A 21,164-nucleotide genomic window follows, 5' to 3' on the forward strand; every position below is an offset into this window, starting at 1 on the left:
ATTTGTTTAAATTAAAAGAACATTTCTAATGATCACATCACCATTGCCCCCGGTAAAACAACAAACAAATAGTTAATAGATAATCAGGAGTAGACAGGTCTCAGATATAAATGTATAAATAAGTAAAACAGCTACATCTACCTTGACTGAACATCCCGCACTACGTGATGTGATGTGTGTTTGCCACAAGTTTACTTTCAGTCTGGATGACTTACAGTAAGTGCTACATTATCATGTGATGAAATGATACATTATGATACATTATGGGAGAAAATGTGGTGCTACTACACAGAGTTGGTCATCTCTCCTGACCAGACAACCATGTGAAAACATTTTCATAACCAAAAATAGCTGTTTGTGAAACTGTCTCTGAATTCCCAAATTAATTGATGAAACTGACTTGAATAATAAATAGCGCTACGATTGATGTATGATGGATGTATTTGTTTTGAGAAACATTCCATTGTTCCATTGCTCCATTGCATATTATTTCTGGTATCTGGTCATTCTAAACTAGTAGACAAGCTGGGGTTATACTGTACGATTATATTTAATTTTTAAGAGACTAATCCTGATTGGTTGATTTCTGAGCGCTGGTCTCCTTATAGGAGGGTCCTGCAGTGTGTCCTCTCCTCACACTCCACCTCTGCTCATCTCTCTGCTGGACAGTAGGAGCCGTTCACTCCACACACTGACAACATGCTGGGGACACTCTGCACTCTCATCACGGCTCTGGCATGTAAGAGCCCACTGCAGGCTTTAGTGTGTGTCTGCTGTATGGGAGAGGGTGCATATGGCTGTTACATGTATGCTGTTGCTCTTTACAGGTGTGAGTGGCGTGACTGTAGTGACCCAGACGCCTCCTGTTCTCACCGTGAGGAAAGGACACACGGCCACGCTGCTCTGCAACCTGGGGACTGTGACTAACAATGAAGTTCTGTGGTATAAACACACTCCAGGAGAAACACCACAATACATGTTGAGGTTTTATCGTACCAGGAGTTCTGTATCTTATGGATCTGGCTTCTCAGCACCTAAATTTGATTCAAAACATTCCTCTCAGACTGACTACAGTTTGATCATTAACACGGTAGAGGTGGGAGACTCTGCTGTGTATTACTGTCAGACATATGACAGCTCTGTTACTGAGTGGGTATCACAGTGATTCAGCCCATGACAAAAACCTCCTCACTGCTCACACTCACTTCTGCTTTTAGTCAGCAGCACTGGAGCACCAATGTGCAGTTGCTCTGAATGGTTTATGAAAAAGTATCAAAGAGAAGTTCTATATCAAATAAAAAAAGGAATCAAGCCTTTTTATTCACCTATATGAAATTGAAAAATAAAATGTAGATATTTATGACTTTACCTTTGTTTTCTCACCCTGCTGCCATGTCAGAATACCTTTAACTTTCCCTTTTCTATGTCTTTTTAACATGAAGCCGTGTCCTGCAATGACATGCAGTAGTCTTATCTAGTATGTTTATTTGATTCTCACACAGTTTATTGAGGGAATAACTCATTTTCAATTAAGCTAAGATCACATAAATTAACTGATACCTCACAGTAGAGAAAGGGCTAGGTAAATTAAACAACAGATGAAATACGTACATTAACATTTTGTATGAAACTAAACTTCAGTCTGCATTTCCTTACTAACAAACAAATAACTAAATGAACAGCTCGTTTCCCAGGGCTGCAGCTCTTATCACATTGCTTATGTAGGTTCAGTTTCTAAAGTTTTTAACTTGAATAATCTGCTTAGAGACTGTATCTCATACCAATCGAAGTAACAACCAGCTACTGAAGGTTTGTGATTTCCAGTAGGCTGACACAGCATCATGTATTAATAGCTATAAGACACAATTAGTGATTGGCTGATGGCCCATCCTCCCTCCCCCTCCCCAGCTGCTGGTCTCCTTATAGGAGGGTCCTGCAGTGTGTCCTCTCCTCACACTCCACCTCTGCTCATCTCTCTGCTGGACAGTAGGAGCCGTTCACTCCACACACTGACATCATGCTGGGGACACTCTGCACTCTCATCACGGCTCTGGCATGTAAGAGCCCACTGCAGGCTTTAGTGTGTGTCTGCTGTATGGGAGAGGGTGCATATGGCTGTTACATGTATGCTGTTGCTCTTTACAGGTGTGAGTGACGTGACTGTAGTGACCCAGACGCCTCCTGTTCCCACCGTGAGGAAAGGACACACGGCCACTCTGCTCTGCAACCTGGGGACTGTGACAAACGTTCGAGCAGTGTGGTATAAACAGATTCCAGGAGAAACTCCACAGTACATGTTGGGGTTTCATCATAGCTGGAGTTCTGTACAATATGGATCTGGCTTCTCAGCACCTAAATTTGATTCAAAGTATTCCTCTCAGTCTGACCACAGTTTGATCATTAACACTGTAGAGGTGGGAGACTCTGCTGTGTATTACTGTCAGACATATGACGTCCCTGTTAGTGAGTACGTATCACAGTGATTCAGCCCATGACAAAAACCTCCTCACTGCTCACACTCACTTCTGCTTTTAGTCAGCAGCACTGGAGCACCAATGTGCAGTTGCTCTGAATGGTTCATAAAAGAGCATCAAGGAGACGTTCTATAATAAATCTACAGTGAAAGAGATCAAGCCTTTTCATTCACTCATAATGACCTCATGAAAAGGGCAATAAAACAGATTTATCACTTTACCTTTATTTTTCTCACCATACTGCCATGGAAGAAGAACTTTAACTGTATTTTTTTTTGTCTTTTTACCTGTGTACATTTGCATGTAAACCCTGTGCTGCAGTGCTGAAATGAAGTCTAGTCTAGTCTCGCAGTGGTACAGTATGTTTATTGGATTCTCAGAGAGTTCACTGAGAGAAGCACTCATTTACAATGAGGCCGATATCACATGACCAAAACTGAAGTTATACAACATAGTAGAGGAAGGGGAGGGTACGTTAAGATATTAAATATTTAAAATATGCATGTAACAAGTTGCAAGGACTTGGACACAGTATAAAACTACTGTAGGCCTATGTGTAAACTTCAGTCTGCAATTCCTTACTGACAAACAATAGCCTAGAAATCTAGACGCCCCTAGCGGCAACAAATCTAATTTGGCTGCCCGGGGTACCTACATCTTGATGTGGGTCTGGCTGGTCAAGCAATCCTCTCATTGCAGATGTAGATTCAGTACTACGTCTTTAAATTCAGTTTTGATTTGCGGTAGATTGACACAGTATCATGGATTACAGTAATATCGATAACACAACTAGTGATTGGCTGATGCCCCATCATCCCTCCCCCTCCCCAGCTGCTGGTCTCCTTATAGGAGGGTCCTGCAGTGTGTCCTCTCCTCACACTCCACCTCTGCTCATCTCTCTGCTGGACAGTAGGAGCCGTTCACTCCACACACTGACAACATGCTGGGGACACTCTGCACTCTCATCACGGCTCTGGCATGTAAGAGCCCACTGCAGGCTTTAGTGTGTGTCTGCTGTATGGGAGAGGGTGCATATGGCTGTTACATGTATGCTGTTGCTCTTTACAGGTGTGAGTGGCGTGACTGTAGTGACCCAGACGCCTCCTGTTCTCACCGTGAGGAAAGGACAGACGGCCACTCTGCTCTGCAACCTGGGGACTGTGACTGACCAGAGTGCTCGCTGGTATAGACAGATTCCAGGACAAACTCCACAGTACATGTTGAAGTTTCGTCATGACTATAGGTCTGTAAATTATGGATCTGGCTTCTCAGCACCTAAATTTGATTCAAAACATTCCTCTCAGTCTGACTACAGTTTGGTCATTAGCACTGTAGAGGTGGGAGACTCTGCTGTGTATTACTGTCACACATGGGACGACTCTGCAAAAGAGCACGTATCACAGTGATTCAGCCCATGACAAAAACCTCCTCACTGATCACACTCACTTCTGCTTTCAGTCAGCAGCACTGGAGCACCAATGTGCAGTTGCTCTTGTCTAAAGGGTTCATAAAAGAGCATCAACGAGAAGCTATAACAAATCTAAAATAAATCAAGCCTTTTCATTCACCCAGAACGGCCTAATAAAATGGCAAATAAAATGTAGAGATGAATGACTTTACCTTGTTTTCTTCACCATGTTGCCCTGGAAGAAGAACTCTAACTTTATTTTTTCCTTTGTCTTATGCCTGTAAACCTTGTGCTGCAGAGCTGATATGAAGTAGTCTAGTAGTAGAATAAGATTATTCAATTCAGAGAGTTCATCGAGGGAAGCACTCATTGACAATGAGGCCATATGGCCAACAATTAACTAATAGCCTACTTCACAGTAGTGGAAGGGGAAGGTGTGTTGAAATATGAAATAGATAAAAATAAGTATGTAATAAGTTGCAAAGACTTGGACACACTGTATAAAAATATGTGTAAACTTAAGTCTGAAATTCCAACTGAAAAGTAAAGAACTCAATTAGCACTACTGTTTCCCAGGGCTCTGCCTGCAATCCTCTCATTGCATATTACAATAAGTAGGTTCAATTTCCTACAGTAGGTTTTTTATTTGAATTCTGATTTCCAGTAGGTTGACTCAGTATTGTGGATTAATATCCATCAGACACAATTAGTGATTGTCTGATGCCCCATCATCCCTTAACTTCAGTCTGCAATATTCCTTACTGACAAACAAATTACTAAACAAACAGCTCTGTTTCCCAGGGCTGCAAATCTCATTGTACACCTACTGTAGGTTCAGTCTCCTACATTGATATCAAGTTGAAGTTCAAGTTCAAGTTTATTATAGCCATTTCAACAGTATAAAATACAATTGATAGGAATGTGTTTTGGTATGCTCACATATAAGACACATAATGACAACACAATAGCACAGGGGTAACAACACTTAATATACAGAAAAGGTGCAGCAAAGTGCAAGGATCACAGAAAGCAACAGTTCAGTACAGTTGTACAAGTGCAAAGAGAGGTAGCCTGGTATGTAATCCATAAGTGCTTAGTGCATGTTCAGGTGGCGAATAGCTTGTGGATAGGTACTATCCCTGAAGCGTGATGTTTTGCATGTGATGCTCCTGAACCTTCTCCCTGATGGTAGGGGTGTGAATAGATGGTGTGCTGGGTGGGAGAGGTCAGAGATGATGTTTTTGGCTTTCCTGGAGATTCTGGTGATGTAATGTGAGGCTATGGTAGGCAGACTACAGCCAATGATTTTTGAGGCCCTGCGCACCACCCTCTCAAGCCGTTGTTTGTCCTGGCTGGTGGCACTACCATACCAGACCAAGATGGCGAAGGAGAGTACACTCTCAATGGTAGCCCGATAGAAGTGGATCATGCCTGCTTGACTGACCCCAAACTTCTTCAGCTGACGGAGGAAGTGTAGTCTCTGATGGGCTTTGGAAATGATGAGACTGGTGTTCTGGTTCCATGATAGGGACTGATGGATAGTGGTGCCTAGAAAACGGAAGGAGGGTACCCACTCCACTACCTGGCCATTAATGGAGATGGGAAGGTGCTGGTCTGTCTTTTTCCTGAAGTCAACTATGAGTTCTTTGGTTTTTGTTGTATTGAGGATGAGATTATTGTCTGCACACCACTGCACCAACTTTTCTACCTCATCCCGATAGGAAGACTCCTCCCCATCACGTATGAGGCCTATAACGGTGGTGTCGTCCGCAAACTTAAGCAGTTTAACAGATGCAGAAGTTGATATACAGTTGTTTGTGTACAGAGAGAATAGCAGGGGTGATAAGACACATCCTTGTGGGGCACCAGTGTTCAGAACCCTGGGTGAAGACACATTGTTCTGGATCTTAACACACTGTGTCCTGCAGGACAGAAAGTTCAGTAACCACTGACAGAGTGAGGGATTTGCTCCCATGGACAGGAGAGAATTGTACAATGTGACAGGCAGGATGGTATTGAAAGCTGAACTAAAATCGATGAACAGTACACGGGCATAGGTGGACTTAGAATCAAGATGTTGTAGAATGAAATGTGTGCAGAGTGAGACTGCATCGTCCACTCCCCTATTTGCCCTGTAGGCGCCAGCGTGATATGTGACAGGTACCTACAGACTAGACGTTCAAAGATTTTCATTACAACAGAAGTGAGTGCAACAGGCCTATAATCATTGAGACAGGTAATGTTAGTTTTTTTGGGCACTGGGATGATCAGAGCTGATTTAAAGCATGCAGGTACCATTGTACTGTTAAGGGACCAGTTGAAGATGAAAGTGAGAATAGGAGCAAGCTCGTCTGCACAGTTCTTAAGTGTAGCTGGTGTCACGCCATCAGGCCCAGCAGCTTTGTTGGTGTTCTGTTGCCGCAGCAGTCTACGAACATCATGCTCCGTGATGGAAGGGGGGGAATGCCCCACCCCCAGAGGGTGAGGGAGAGTGCTCGCCTGGGCACTGTTCTCAAAGCGGCAAAAAAAGCCTTGATATCTTATATCAATCAAAGAAACACCCACTGAAGATGTCTGATTTCCAGTATCATGTATTAATAGCCATAAGACACAACTAGTGATTGGCTGATGCCCCATCCTCCCTCCCCCTCCCCAGCTGCTGGTCTCCTTATAGGAGGGTCCTGCAGTGTGTCCTCTCCTCACACTCCACCTCTGCTCATCTCTCTGCTGGACAGTAGGAGCCGTTCACTCCACACACTGACAACATGCTGGGGACACTCTGCACTCTCATCACGGCTCTGGCATGTAAGTTCATATTATCTATACTGTACATGATGAAATATCAATGACAATAGATTATTTAGACAGACAAACACCAACAAAAAGATATTAACATTAATTTTACAATTTTTTCTCCACAGATATCAGATGTCAGAAAGTGGTAACCCAGACACCATTATCACTTTCTGTGAAAATTAGTGAGAAAGCAACCTTGAACTGTAACATTGCAAAAGACGAGGGACAATATGTTTCTTGGTATAAACAGAGTCCTCTTGATGCTCCACAGTTTGTGTTAATGTTCTATCACTCTCATAGTTCCCCACATGCTTATGGAACTGGCTTCTCATCTGACCATGTCACATCTACAGCCTCATCAAGCATAGACTATCAGTTGCTCATAAGCAATGTAGTTGTGGAAGACTCAGCCACATATTACTGTGGTACACTCACCTCCACGAATGAGTGGGTACCACAGTGGTTTCCACCATGACAAAAACCAGGGCTGTAGTCAAGACCACCTTTGTCGAGTCCAAGACAAGTCCAAGACCAGGACCGGTCGAGACCAAGTCAAGACCGAGTCCAAAGAGGTTCAAGTCCAAGACAGACCGAGTCCAAAAGACTCGAGTCCGAGTCAAGACCGAGTCCAGGACAGAAAAAAACAACTTGCATGCATGACAGTATAAAGACAATAATTTTGGGTTATTATTAATTTTGCTGATCTAAATACCCACCCAGGATTTGTAAGTATAACCATTCCCCTTAATATCACATAATCTAATTTAAAGAAAACAGAATGATATAAACTGATACCTTAGTTACAACTGATACAAACACCAATCCACTACTATTACCACTGCTAGGTACTAGTACTGAGCATTTGAGCAACTAAATTACAATAGCTTCACTCCAGACAAAGACAAGAATGACCAGTATTACAGAGTGTACTCCTACTTCCCTTGAATGTTATAACATAAGAAAGATGCCTGGACTCGGTCAAGACCAAGAACCATATTTGGCAAGACCAGTGGCCGAGACCGAGACAAGTCCAAGTCAGATACCAGCGAGTCCGAGACAAGTCCGAGACCATAAAAAAACGGACTCGAGTCCGGACTCGAGTCCGAGTCCGGACTCGAGTACTACAGCCCTGACAAAAACCCACCCATTGACATCATGCTCATAGTGCTCATCAAGACATCAAGATATCGTGTCCTTGGATATAGAAAGGTTGGATATACAGAAAACGAAGGATTTAATCTCTGAAATGTTGTGTGCTGTTTCTATTGGTGGAACTTCTATAATGTGTGATGTGGGATTTTAATCCAAACCCTGGAGGGACTGTTGTGATCTTGAGGAAGTGGAGAAAGTGAAGGTCTGAGGAGAGCTGCTGTTTCAGTTCCAACTCTCAGTTCTGAAACTGGGGAGGTTTTTGTACGACGGAAGATATGAGATGAATCACTGTGGTATTCGGACAAGGCACCAAGCTGATTGTAACTGGTAAGTCAACTTTCCATTTCAAATTTACTGTGCTATAAGTATTTGTGGATTGTTATAGATGTTGCTTTTTCAACATCTCACTTTCAATCTGTGTGAGTTCCAACTGTGTGGAATTAACAGTATAATGAATAGAACTACACTAGTGATGCTGTGTGTTTGTCAAAACCTCAGATGAAGCTTTAAGAAATGTCCCATTCTAAATCCATCTTGTCCCATTTTATTCAATGATTTAGTCAGCATTGACATCTTCATTGTCAAATAATATTTTCCTCAAACATTGGGATCAGTTTTCGATAGCCATGACAAATTACTATTTATTTTCTCGTTAGCTATGTACAGTATTATTTAATAGATTGGCTTTTTTTTTTATTAATTTAATGATTTCTTATTGGTGATAAATGTAATCAATTAATTTGCTTTTATGTATTTGACTTAAATTCATGCAAAGTGTTACATTTCATCTGCAATACTACAGTATATGATCGTTAGTTGTTTTTGTATGGAAGTAAAATCGATCTTAAGACATATCTTAACAGAAGTCAATCAATATAAGATAAATATCTCTACAAAGGGCTGGTGTTATTTTCATGAATACTAATATTGACAGTACATGGCAAACATGTATCTTATGTGTGCAGTTTTGAACAGTTTGAGACGCTGCTGTTAAGATACAGTACAGTATACAGTATGGTAAAAAGGTGACATTTTCTATTCTATTTCCTTGTTTTTTTTTATTTATTTTTTTATGAGATTTCACAAAAGGTTTGTCTCCTGTTATATCTTAAGCTCTACAATGTGTGTGTGTGTGTGTGTGTGTGTGTGTGTATATATGTTTGTGAGAGAGAGACATGTTGTTAGGTGTCCACTGCTGCTAATCTCTGCTGTGTGTGTGCTGTGTGTGTGTGTGTGTGTGTGTGTTTCAGACTCGGCGCTGCCCGCTGCGTCTCTGACCCTCTTTCCTCCGTCCAGCGCGGAGCTGCAGGCCGACAGAGTCTCTGTGGTGTGTGTGGCAGAGGACCTGCCCACGGGCTTTGCTGAGGTCAGCTGGGCGGTCAGTGGGAACCCGGTCAGCAGCGGCATCAGCACCGGCTCCCCTCAGCAGCAGCCCAACAACAAGTTCCGGCTCAGCAGCCTCCTGACCATCCAGACGGCCGACTGGACCAGCGACAAAGACGTGTCCTGCCAGGTGGCCAGTGCCAGCTCCACAGCCTCCAAGAGCATCAAGCAGTCAGACTGCAGCAACTGAGGCCAGGGGGAACATGGCTCATTTTTACTAAACTTTTACAGAGAATACATGTGTAGTCACTTCCGCACACACTGAAAATTCCCTCCCCCTGCCTCCATTTGAAGTTGTAGAGTCATGTGGTTTTCTCTCAGCCAATTAGGGAAGATCAAGCTATCTTACAAATATTGACATCATAGCATCTGACCAATCAGCAGTGGACTACAGCACCTCAAACACAACCATCTGGCAGAAATCACATATTTTAGGTTTTTGAACCTGGCTCATCCCACAACTATCATAATAGCATCAAAACTAAACATTGTAAGTTGATGTAACTCACACATTATTTGGTTGAATAGTTGTGTTAAAGACTGAGATTGTTGTTATTTGCATAGCATTTTTAAAAATGAGCTTATTGTTTGGCTAAAAACTAAATGCACTATATTTGATCATACGCCCTATTCACATAAGTGGCACAAGTGTCCATTTTTACACATATGCCTGATATAAGTATCTTTTTTAAATATTATTAAATGGCACACAGGTGCTTATTGTTAGTGTGAAACCTAGTACTGTGTGCATTTATTTTAATGACTCAATACTAGTTAGTGATAAAACACAATTATGAGCAAATATAAGTGGTAATTTAGTCATTATAGTTGTATTTCGGTTTTTATACACTGGTACATAGGAGTATAGCATTCATAGTACTAGGCACCTGTATATGCCATTCATGCCATTTAATTATATTAAAAAGATACATGGTACACGAGTCCATGTACCAAGTTTGGTTTTGATACATGCAGGGGTTGCTGAGATATAAGCTCACTTTCTGTCTGGCGGCTTCGAAAATTGGCAAAAATGGGCAAAATTGGCTGTTACGGGCGAACGGTAAAAGTTCCGAAGAAAAAACTGAAATGGGTTGGTGAGGCATCAGCTGAGGATGCTCTGTGTCAAGTATGGTGTTGATCGGAGATTTTTTTTTCAAATTCACCCTCTGTTTTTTTCCCCCCCCAGACGGGCAAGGACATATATATGGTAACTTCATTGACCATGATTTGCTATGCCAAGATGAAAAAAGAAAAAAAAAAAACATCACCCATTAACTTTCTGAAGTTAAAATTTAGAATTTCCAAAGATTTCAATGAGTGCCCTATAAAGGGTTAAATGTTCCTTTGAATATTCCATTATTTTGTTTCAATAAAGAGCATTTTATTAACTTTATTTGGTCTTTGACTCTAATGATCTTCCTACTTTCTACTGACATTTTATCCATTTCATAGACAAAATGTATAAATAAAAGAAATACAATTTCTTTTAACCAAATTGCATTTGAGACAGCTATCATCAGCTAATCTTGGGGAAGTATGTGTTGTTTTTTCATTTCTATTTAGAGTATGTAAATCTGGTGGTTTCTGTCTTCTCACATGATTGGTCAAGGGGCACGCCCCTCACAGTTACTACACCTGCTGGCAGGGTGGCTATGACGATGCTAACTAGTTGCAGCTACTGTAAGCCAAGTTACAGAACAAGGGGGTTCATTACAATGTCATGAAATATAGGTTTTATGTTAAAGTGACTTTTTGGAGCCAGTAAAAACACTTCCTCCTTCTTATCTCTGGAGACTTTAACCGCGCCTCCCTGTTTGCCACACCCCACATACACACAGTATGTAAACTGCCTCACTAGAGACAATAGAACTTTAGACTTATTCTATGTAAGCATAAAGGACACATAGATCATTACGTCTCCTCCGTGAACAAACTGTCAGCAAAGACATGTGTAAAGAAATGGTCTGCTGAGACCAGTATGGCATTCAGAGACTTGATACAACAGACTGAGAAGGTGTGGATAGTCTGACTGCCACCTGGCTACGTGGATCACCGATTACCTCACTAACAGACTGCAGTACGTGAGACTACGTGGCTTTGAGTCAGATGTGGCAGTCTCTGGAGCACAGGGGTCCCACAAGGTGCAGCATTCTCCCCCTTTCTCTTCACACTGTACACATCAGACTTCAGATGCAACAGACAGCTGTCACCTCCAGAAGTTCTCAGATGACACAGCCATTGTCAGGGAATGATCTGACATATAGGGAGGGAGGTCATCACCATCTTTGTTGAGTGGTGTGGAGGAAACTACCTTCAGATGAAAGCCAGTAGGACTAAAGAGACTGAGAGTGTGTTGAGCTGTTCATATAGTACGTTAAGGTTCAGTGATCTGCGGGATGATCCAATCATGACCCATGTTTAGTGTCATGGCAGACAGACAGATTCAGCTTAGAAATATATTATGTATTTTATTGAGTTCATGATATGATGTTATGTATCAAACATGATAAACTCTTACACTCCATCATGACCACTAAGGTCTGCATCCCACGCGCGCATGGACACACCCCGTTCCCACACCCAGAAGGGTGACCGTGCTTTCAGCATCCCTGCACCACGCCTCTGGAACAGTCTACCACATGATCTTAAATCAGCATCATCTGTCACTGCTTTTAAATCTCTTCTTAAAACCTATTTATTCAGACTAGCTTTTAACAGTCTTTGAGTTCCTGTGGAACAATTGGATGTTGATGCCACATGTATCCTTGTCTATGTGTTTATATGTCTTTCTCTGTTGTCTTGGTTGTTGTGTGGAGGTGTAACCTGTTGTGTATGTTGAATTGTGTTAATCTGTGTATTTTTACCTGTGAAGCACTTTGGCATGAAATGTGCTATACAAATTAAACTTACTGACTTACTTACTATATCACGCCCCCTAATGGTGTTCCCAGGGCCTAAGCCCTAAGGAATAAAATACTTTCAGACTTCCAGAGACATTGGGTGCACTATATTGCCACCATGTGGCAGTACTGCTGTACAACAGTGAATTCACCTAAAACTTTCCTTTCCCCACATGAAAAGAATATATTTTCCACTTATCACAAAATGATAGTTCTGTCGCTCTGTATTAATACCAAATGTATTGGGAATATGATGTTACTGGGAGTACTGACATTAGTCCCTATACTTGTATCCGTGTAGTGTAAGTAGAGAGAGGATATAGGGCATGTACAAGAGGCCAGTTAGCTCCACTGTTTCAGTGATTAATATTAGGATTCCTAATATTAGAATATATTTCATTCATAAAAGTATAACTGTCACAGCTGCACAATGTGGAGTACATGGGGGAATATACTGTGAACAGTAAATGTAAGTCAGAGGCGTTCAACCTGACTGAAGTCCTACCTGAAGGCATATGCCATAAAGTATAAGAAAAGGGGGAAAGCTGCCTTTTATAATTTAAAAAAGAATCTCAGCCTACACTTTTTACTAAGTACTGAGATGCTTCAGAAGACTAAGGTATTTCAAAATTAAACGGTATAACGGTATGAGTTGTGTTGTGAAAACAACATTTCTGAGTAAAGACACATGGTGGAGCCTTGCTTTTGGTCTTTTGAGTCTTTTGGTCGCCTTGGAATTCTCAAATATAAAAAGGGAAGTGAATTATCATTTTATACAACATTTTGTGAAATCGTCAACCGTACAGCACTTACTATAATTATTACAAACATTGTTATTATGAAGTGAAGGCAATGTCAGATGTGTAAATAGTTTAATTCCGGAATATTCCATATTTTGACCAAAGGAGAGAAAGTTACTGTAAGGACACATTTAGAGAATGAAGTAAGTTAGTGACTCAGCAGAGTGTGAAGCGTGTGTGTCCTCCTCCCACCAGCACTAGTCAGGCTGCTCCAGCTCCTCTCACAGTCTACCCAGCTCACACAGGATACACCTGCTGGCCTCCGCTCTCAATTTCTGACTATGCAAATACTGAAACCCCTCTTTACGAATCCTCACATGCAGTCAGCCATGACAGTGAACTCCATTTCTTTCCTCTCAGCATCTGAAAAGTATCATATAACGAGAGTCATTAACGGATGATCTTTTATTTAAATGGATACATTTGTTTAAATTAAAAGAACATTTCTAATTATCACATCACCATTGCCCCCGGTAAAACAACAAGCAAATAGTTAGAAAATAATCAGGAGTAGACAGTTATCAGATATAAATGTATAAATAAGTAAAACAGCTACATCTACCCTGACTGAACACCCTGCACTACGTGATGTGATGTGTGTTCGCCACAAGTTTACTTTCAGTCTAGATGACTTACAGTAAGTGCTACATTATCATGTGATGAAATGATACATTATGATACATTATGTGAGAAAATGTGGTGCTATTACACAGAGTTGATCATCTCTCCTGACCAGACAACTATGTAAAACATTTTCATAACCAAAAATAGCTGTTGGTGAAACTGTTTCTGAATCCCCAAATTAATTGATGAAACTGACTTGAATAATAAATAGCGCTACGATTGATGTGGATGTATTTGTTTTGAGAAACATTCCTTTGCTCCATTGCATATTATTTCTGGTATCTGGTCATTCTAAACTAGTAGACAAGCTGGGGTTATACTGTACGATTGTATTGGATTTTTAAGAGACTAATCCTGATTGGTTGATTTCTGAGCGCTGGTCTCCTTATAGGAGGGTCCTGCAGTGTGTCCTCTCCTCACACTCCACCTCTGCTCATCTCTCTGCTGGACAGTAGGAGCCGTTCACTCCACACACTGACAACATGCTGGGGACACTCTGCACTCTCATCACGGCTCTGGCATGTAAGAGCCCACTGCAGGCTTTAGTGTGTGTCTGCTGTATGGGAGAGGGTGCATATGGCTGTTACATGTATGCTGTTGCTCTTTACAGGTGTGAGTGGCGTGACTGTAGTGACCCAGACGCCTCCTGTTCTCACCGTGAGGAAAGGACAGACGGCCACGCTGCTCTGCAACCTGGGGACTGTGACGAACACTTATGCAGTGTGGTATAAACAGATTCCAGGAGAAACTCCACAGTACATGTTGAAGTTTTATCATGGCCATAGTTCTGTAGAATATGGATCTGGCTTCTCAGCACCTAAATTTGATTCGAAACATTCCTCTCAGACTGACTACAGTTTGATCATTAACACTGTAGAGGTGGGAGACTCTGCTGTGTATTACTGTCAGACATATGACAGCTCTGTTAATGAGCGCGTATCACAGTGATTCAGCCCATGACAAAAACCTCCTCACTGTTCACACTTACTTCTGCTTTTAGTCAGCAGCACTTGAGCACCAATGTGCAGTTGCTCTGAATGGTTCATAAAAGAGCATCAAGGAGAAGTTCTATAATAAATCTAGAAGAGAACAAGCCTTTTCATTCACCCATAATGACCTCATGAAAAGGGCAATAGAACAGATTTATCACTTTACCTTTATTTTTCTCACCATACTAGCATGGAAGAAGAACTTTAACTGTTTTTTTTGTTTGTCTTTTTATCTGTGTACATTTGCATGTAAACCCTGTGCTGCAGTGCTGAAATGAAGTCTAGTCTAGTCTCGCAGTGGTACAGTATGTTTATTGGATTCTCAGAGAGTTCACTGAGAGAAGCACTCATTTACAATGAGGCCGATATCACATGACCAAAACTGAAGTTATACAACATAGTAGAGGAAGGGGAGGGTACGTTAAGATATTAAATATTTAAAATATGCATGTAACAAGTTGCAAGGACTTGGACACAGTATAAAACTACTGTATGTGTAAACTTCTGTCTGCAATTCCTTACTGACAAACAATAGCCTAGAAATCTAGACGCCCCTAGCGAAACAAATGTAATTTGGCTGCCCGGGGTACCTACATCTTGATGTGGGTCTGGCTGGTCAAGTAATCCTCTCATTGCAGATGTAGATTCAGTACTACATCTTTAAGTTCAGTTTTGATTTGCGGTAGATTGACACAGTATCATGGATTACAGTAATATCGATAACACAACTAGTGATTGGCTGATGCCCCATCCTCCCTCCCCCTCCCCAGCTGCTGGTCTCCTTATAGGAGGGTCTCGCAGTGTGTCCTCTCCTCACACTCCACCTCTGCTCATCTCTCTGCTGGACAGTAGGAGCCGTTCACTCCACACACTGACAACATGCTGGGGACACTCTGCACTCTCATCACGGCTCTGGCATGTAAGAGCCCACTGCAGGCTTTAGTGTGTGTCTGCTGTATGGGAGAGGGTGCATGTATGGCTGTTACATGTATGCTGTTGCTCTTTACAGGTGTGAGTGGCGTGACTGTAGTGACCCAGACGCCTCCTGTTCTCACCGTGAGGAAAGGACAGACGGCCACGCTGCTCTGCAACCTGGGGACTGTGACGAACAATTATGCATGGTGGTATAAACAGATTCCAGGAGAAACTCCACAGTACATGTTGCGGTTTTATCATGGCTCTAGTTCTGTAGGTTATGGATCTGGCTTCTCAGCACCTAAATTTGATTCGAAACATTCCTCTCAGACTGACTACAGTTTGATCATTAACACTGTAGAGGTGGGAGACTCTGCTGTGTATTACTGTCAGACATATGACAGCTCTGTTAATGAGCGCGTATCACAGTGATTCAGCCCATGACAAAAACCTCCTCACTGTTCACACTTACTTCTGCTTTTAGTCAGCAGCACTTGAGCACCAATGTGCAGTTGCTCTGAATGGTTCATAAAAGAGCATCAAGGAGAAGTTCTATAATAAATCTAGAAGAGAACAAGCCTTTTCATTCACCCATAATGACCTCATGAAAAGGGCAATAGAACAGATTTATCACTTTACCTTTATTTTTCTCACCATACTAGCATGGAAGAAGAACTTTAACTGTTTTTTTTTTGTCTTTTTATCTGTGTACATTTGCATGTAAACCCTGTGCTGCATTGCTGAAATGAAGTCTAGTCTAGTCTCGCAGTGGTACAGTATGTTTATTGGATTCTCAGAGAGTTCACTGAGAGAAGCACTCATTTACAATGAGGCCGATATCACATGACCAAAACTGAAGTTATACAACATAGTAGAGGAAGGGGAGGGTACGTTAAGATATTAAATATTTAAAATATGCATGTAACAAGTTGCAAGGACTTGGACACAGTATAAAACTACTGTATGTGTAAACTTCTGTCTGCAATTCCTTACTGACAAACAATAGCCTAGAAATCTAGACGCCCCTAGCGAAACAAATGTAATTTGGCTGCCCGGGGTACCTACATCTTGATGTGGGTCTGGCTGGTCAAGTAATCCTCTCATTGCAGATGTAGATTCAGTACTACATCTTTAAGTTCAGTTTTGATTTGCGGTAGATTGACACAGTATCATGGATTACAGTAATATCGATAACACAACTAGTGATTGGCTGATGCCCCATCCTCCCTCCCCCTCCCCAGCTGCTGGTCTCCTTATAGGAGGGTCCTGCAGTGTGTCCTCTCCTCACACTCCACCTCTGCTCATCTCTCTGCTGGACAGTAGGAGCCGTTCACTCCACACACTGACAACATGCTGGGGACACTCTGCACTCTCATCACGGCTCTGGCATGTAAGAGCCCAGGCTTTAGTGTGTGTCTGCTGTATGGGAGAGGGTGCATATGGCTGTTACATGTATGCTGTTGCTCTTTACAGGTGTGAGTGGCGTGACTGTAGTGACCCAGACGCCTCCTGTTCTCACCGTGAGGAAAGGACAGACGGCCACGCTGCTCTGCAACCTGGACTGGGACTGTGACAAACAATTTTGCTTGGTGGTATAAACAGATTCCAGGAGAAACTCCACAGTACATGTTGCGGTTTTATCATGGCTCTAGTTCTGTAGGTTATGGATCTGGCTTCTCAGCACCTAAATTTGATTCGAAACATTCCTCTCAGACTGACTACAGTTTGATCATTAACACTGTAGAGGTGTGACATGGGATGGCAATACGTGTGTATCACAGTGATTCAGCCCATGACAAAAACCTCCTCACTGCTCACACTCACTTCTGCCTTTAGTCAGCAGCACTGGAGCACCAATGTGCAGTTGCTCTGAATGGTTCATAAAATAAGGTGATCAGAAGACCAAAACCGGAGACAAAATCCCAAAAAACGGGGACTGTCCCCTGAAACTGGGGGCGTCTGGTCACCCTATGATAAAAGAGCATCAAAGAAGAGTTCTGTGAAAAATATAAAAGAAATCAAGCCTTTTCATTCACTCATAATGAGCTAATAAAATGGGCAATACAATGTAGAGATGTATGACTTTACCTTTCTTTTCTTCTCTGTCTTACCTTTGCACCCTGTGTTGCAGAGCTGAAATTAAATAGTCTAGTAGTAGAATAAGTTTATTTGATTTAGATAATTCATTAAATACATAAAAATAAGTATGTAATAAGTTGCAAAGACTTGAACACACTATGAAACTATGTGTAAACTTCAGTCTGCAATTCCTTACTGACAAACAATAGCCTAGAAATCTAGACGCCCCTAGCGGCAGCAAAATCTAATTTGGCTGCCAGGGGTACCTACATCTTGATGTGAGTCTGGCTGGTCAGGCTAGACAAACAAATTACTCAACAAAAATCTTTGTTTTCCAGTGATCCTCTCATTGCAGATGTAGGTTCAGTGCTACGTCTTTACAGTAACTTCAGTTTTGAGTTGCGGTAGGTTGACACAGTATCATGGATTCATATCGATAAGACACAATTAGTGGTTAAGAACTCATTTAATGAAATTCAGATCACATGGCCAACATTGAACTTTTACTATATAGTAGCGGAAGGGGGAGATGCATTAAAATGTTAAATAGATCACATAAGTTGCAAAGACTTGGACACGCTGTATGAAATGTGTATGTGTAAACTTTGCTCTGCAATTCCTTACTGACAAAGAAATAACTTAATGAACAGCTCTGTTTCCCAGGACTGTAGCTATTCTCTCATTGTGCATGTAGATTCAGTTTCCTACATTTTTAATTTGAACTATATCTTCCTAGATATCTTATATCAATCCAATAAACACACAACTGCTGAACATGTGTGATTTCCAGTAAATTGACACATCATGGATTAATAGCCTTACGACACAGCTAGTGATTGGCTGATGCCCCATCCTCCCTCCCCCTCCCCAGCTGCTGGTCTCCTTATAGGAGGGTCCTGCAGTGTGTCCTCTCCTCACACTCCACCTCTGCTCATCTCTCTGCTGGACAGTAGGAGCCGTTCACTCCACACACTGACAACATGCTGGGGACACTCTGCACTCTCATCACGGCTCTGGCATGTAAGTTCATATTGTTTATACATGATGAAATATCAATTACAATATGTAGGCACACAGCATTATGTAGCAACAGAATATTCACTTTCATTTTTCACATTCTTCTCCACAGATATGTCAGAAAGTAGTAACCCAGACACCATTATCACTGTCTGTGAAAACCAGTGAGAAAGCAACCTTGAACTGTAACATTGCTGAAGACTATACCTATGTTTCTTGGTATAAACAGATTCCCCTTGATGCTCCACAGTTTGTGTTAAAGTTCTATCACTCTCATAGTTCTCCAGATGCTTATGGAACTGGCTTCTCATCTGACCATGTCACATCTACAGCCTCATCAAGCATAGACTATCAGTTACTCATCAGCAATGTAGCTGTGGAAGACTCAGCCACATATTACTGTGCTACATGGGACAGCACCGCTGGTGAGTCGGTATCACAGTGGTTTCCACCATGACAAAAACCCACCCAGTGACATCAGTTCTGCTCATGGCACTTATCAAGATATCAAGACATCACGTCATTAAAGAAAGGTTGGATATACAGGAAACGAAGGATTTCATCTCTGATGTTGTGTGTGCTGTTTTTATTTGTGGAACCTGTGTAATGAGTGATGTGGGATTTTAATCCAAACCCTGGAGGGACTGTTGTGATCTTGAGGAAGTGGAGAAAGTGAAGGTCTGAGGAGAGCTGCTGTTTCAGTTCCACCTCTCAGTTCTGAAACTGGGGAGGTTTTTGTACGACGGAAGATATGAGATGAATCACTGTGGTATTCGGACAAGGTACCAAGCTGATTGTAACCGGTAAGTCAACTTTCCATTTCAAATTTACTGTGCTATAAGTGTTTGTAGATTGTTGTAAATGTTGTATTCAGTCTTTCAATTAATCAAACTTTCAGTCTGTGTGAGTTTCAACTGTGTGGAATTTATATTTAATAGAATTATACCAGTGATGCTGTATGTTTGTAAAAACCTCGGAAGAAGCTTTAAGAAATTATCCTGTCCCATTTTATTGAATGATTTCATCAGCATTGACATCTACAAACTTATTATTATTTTAACTATTATTTTCCTCAATATTGTTATGAATTTTCAGTCATGGGAAATTATTATTCTTTTCTAATGAACTTCATTTTATTTGATAGATTGAACGTCTTTATGAATTTCACAATTGGCCATTGGTGACAATCTCTTATTTAACTTAAGTTCATATAAAGTGTTACATTTAATTTGCAATACTGTACGATCATTAGTTGTTGATAGTATAGAAGTGTATAGAAGTAAAATAGATCATATGACGTACGTCAACAGTAGTCAATCAATATACAGTAAGATGAGTATTTCTATTTTTCTGGCAAGGGTACAGTAGTGCTATTTTCATGAATGATAATATTGACAGTGGCAGGCATGTATCTTATTTGTGCTGTTTTGATATATTTGAGATGCTGCTCTTGAGATGTGTGGTAAAAGGTGATTTTTTAGATTGTTTTAAATTTATTTTTATGAGATGCCATAAATGTGTTTGACATGTTGTTATGTGCGTGAGAGACGTTGTTGTTTGTGTTTGTGTGTGTGTGTGTGTGTGTGTGTGTGTGTGTGTGTGTGTGTGTGTGTGTGTGTGTGTTTGTGTGTGTGTGTGTGTGTGTGTGTGTGTGTGTGTGTGTGTGTGTGTGTGTGTGTGTGTGTGTGCGTGTGTGTTGTGCCCACTGCTTCTGATCTCTGCTGTGTGTGTCTGTGTGTGTGTGTGTGTGTGTGTTTCAGACTCGGCGCTGCCCGCTGCGTCTCTGACCCTCTTTCCTCCGTCCAGCGCGGAGCTGCAGGCCGACAGAGTCTCTGTGGTGTGTGTGGCAGAGGACCTGCCCACGGGCTTTGCTGAGGTCAGCTGGGCGGTCAGTGGGAACCCGGTCAGCAGCGGCATCAGCACCGGCTCCCCTCAGCAGCAGCCCAACAACAAGTTCCGGCTCAGCAGCCTCCTGACCATCCAGACGGCCGACTGGACCAGCGACAAAGACGTGTCCTGCCAGGTGGCCAGTGCCAGCTCCACAGCCTCCAAGAGCATCAAGCAGTCAGACTGCAGCAACTGAGGCCAGGGGGAACATGGCTCATTTTTACTCAACTTTTACAGAGAATACATGTATTTGCTAGATTAAATGTTCCTTTGAATATTCCATTATTTTGTTTCAATAAAGAGCATTTTATTAACTTTATTTGGTCTTTGACTCTAATGATCTTCCTACTTTCTACCGAAATTTTATCCATTTCTTAGACAAGATTTATAGATAAAAGAAATACAATTTCTTTTAACCAAATTGCATTTGAGACAGCTATCATCAGCTAATCTTGGGGAAGTATGTGTTGTTTTTTCATTTCTATTTAGAGTATGAAAATCTGGTGGTTTCTCTCTTCTCACATGATTGGTCAAGGGGCACGCCCCTCACAGTTACTACACCTGCTGGCAGGGTGGCTATGACGATGCTAACTAGTTGCAGCTACTGTAAGCCAAGTTACAGAACAAGGGGGTTCATTACAATGTCATGAAATATAGGTTTTATGTTAAAGTGACTTTTTGGAGCCAGTAAAAATACTTAGATACTGCACTGTGGTGTCTGAATTGCAGACATGTCATCC

At 41.7% G+C, this 21,164-nt stretch overlaps 1 protein-coding gene and 1 pseudogene across 4 annotated transcripts; both read left to right on the forward strand.

Annotated features, from left to right (window-relative positions):
* Positions 1-684: 684 nt before the first annotated feature.
* Positions 685-9,472, forward strand: LOC134076745 (immunoglobulin lambda-1 light chain-like). 4 transcript variants are annotated; one of them, XM_062531948.1, is made up of 5 exons: positions 3,400-3,454; positions 3,543-3,717; positions 3,802-3,868; positions 8,124-8,157; positions 9,081-9,472. In XM_062531948.1, the coding sequence occupies exons 1-5, from the start codon at positions 3,415-3,417 to the stop codon at positions 9,401-9,403; spliced, it is 639 nt and encodes a 212-aa protein (XP_062387932.1). In that variant the 5' UTR covers positions 3,400-3,414; the 3' UTR covers positions 9,404-9,472. The 4 variants fall into 4 exon arrangements, with proteins under 4 accessions (XP_062387931.1, XP_062387932.1, XP_062387929.1 ...); XM_062531947.1 differs by lacking the exons at positions 3,400-3,454; positions 3,543-3,717; positions 3,802-3,868 and adding exons at positions 685-739; positions 828-1,152 and having other exon boundaries at positions 8,123-8,157; XM_062531945.1 differs by having other exon boundaries at positions 3,543-3,868.
* Positions 9,473-16,776: 7,304 nt separating this feature from the next.
* On the forward strand, positions 16,777-20,743 carry LOC134076747 (immunoglobulin lambda-1 light chain-like; annotated as a pseudogene).
* Positions 20,744-21,164: the final 421 nt, after the last annotated feature.

The sequence above is a fragment of the Sardina pilchardus genome, chromosome 3, assembly GCF_963854185.1.
Source record: "Sardina pilchardus chromosome 3, fSarPil1.1, whole genome shotgun sequence".
NCBI lineage: Eukaryota > Metazoa > Chordata > Actinopteri > Clupeiformes > Clupeidae > Sardina > Sardina pilchardus.

Bases quoted from the DNA above. Each gene is read 5' to 3' on its own strand.
- LOC134076745 (XM_062531947.1), top strand. From the start codon at position 700: ATGCTGGGGACACTCTGCACTCTCATCACGGCTCTGGCAT. The intron at 740-827 runs GTAAGAGCCCAC...TGCTCTTTACAG, and splicing joins TCTCATCACGGCTCTGGCAT to GTGTGAGTGGCGTGACTGTA. The intron at 1,153-8,122 runs GGTATCACAGTG...ATGAATCACTGT, and splicing joins GACAGCTCTGTTACTGAGTG to GGTATTCGGACAAGGCACCA.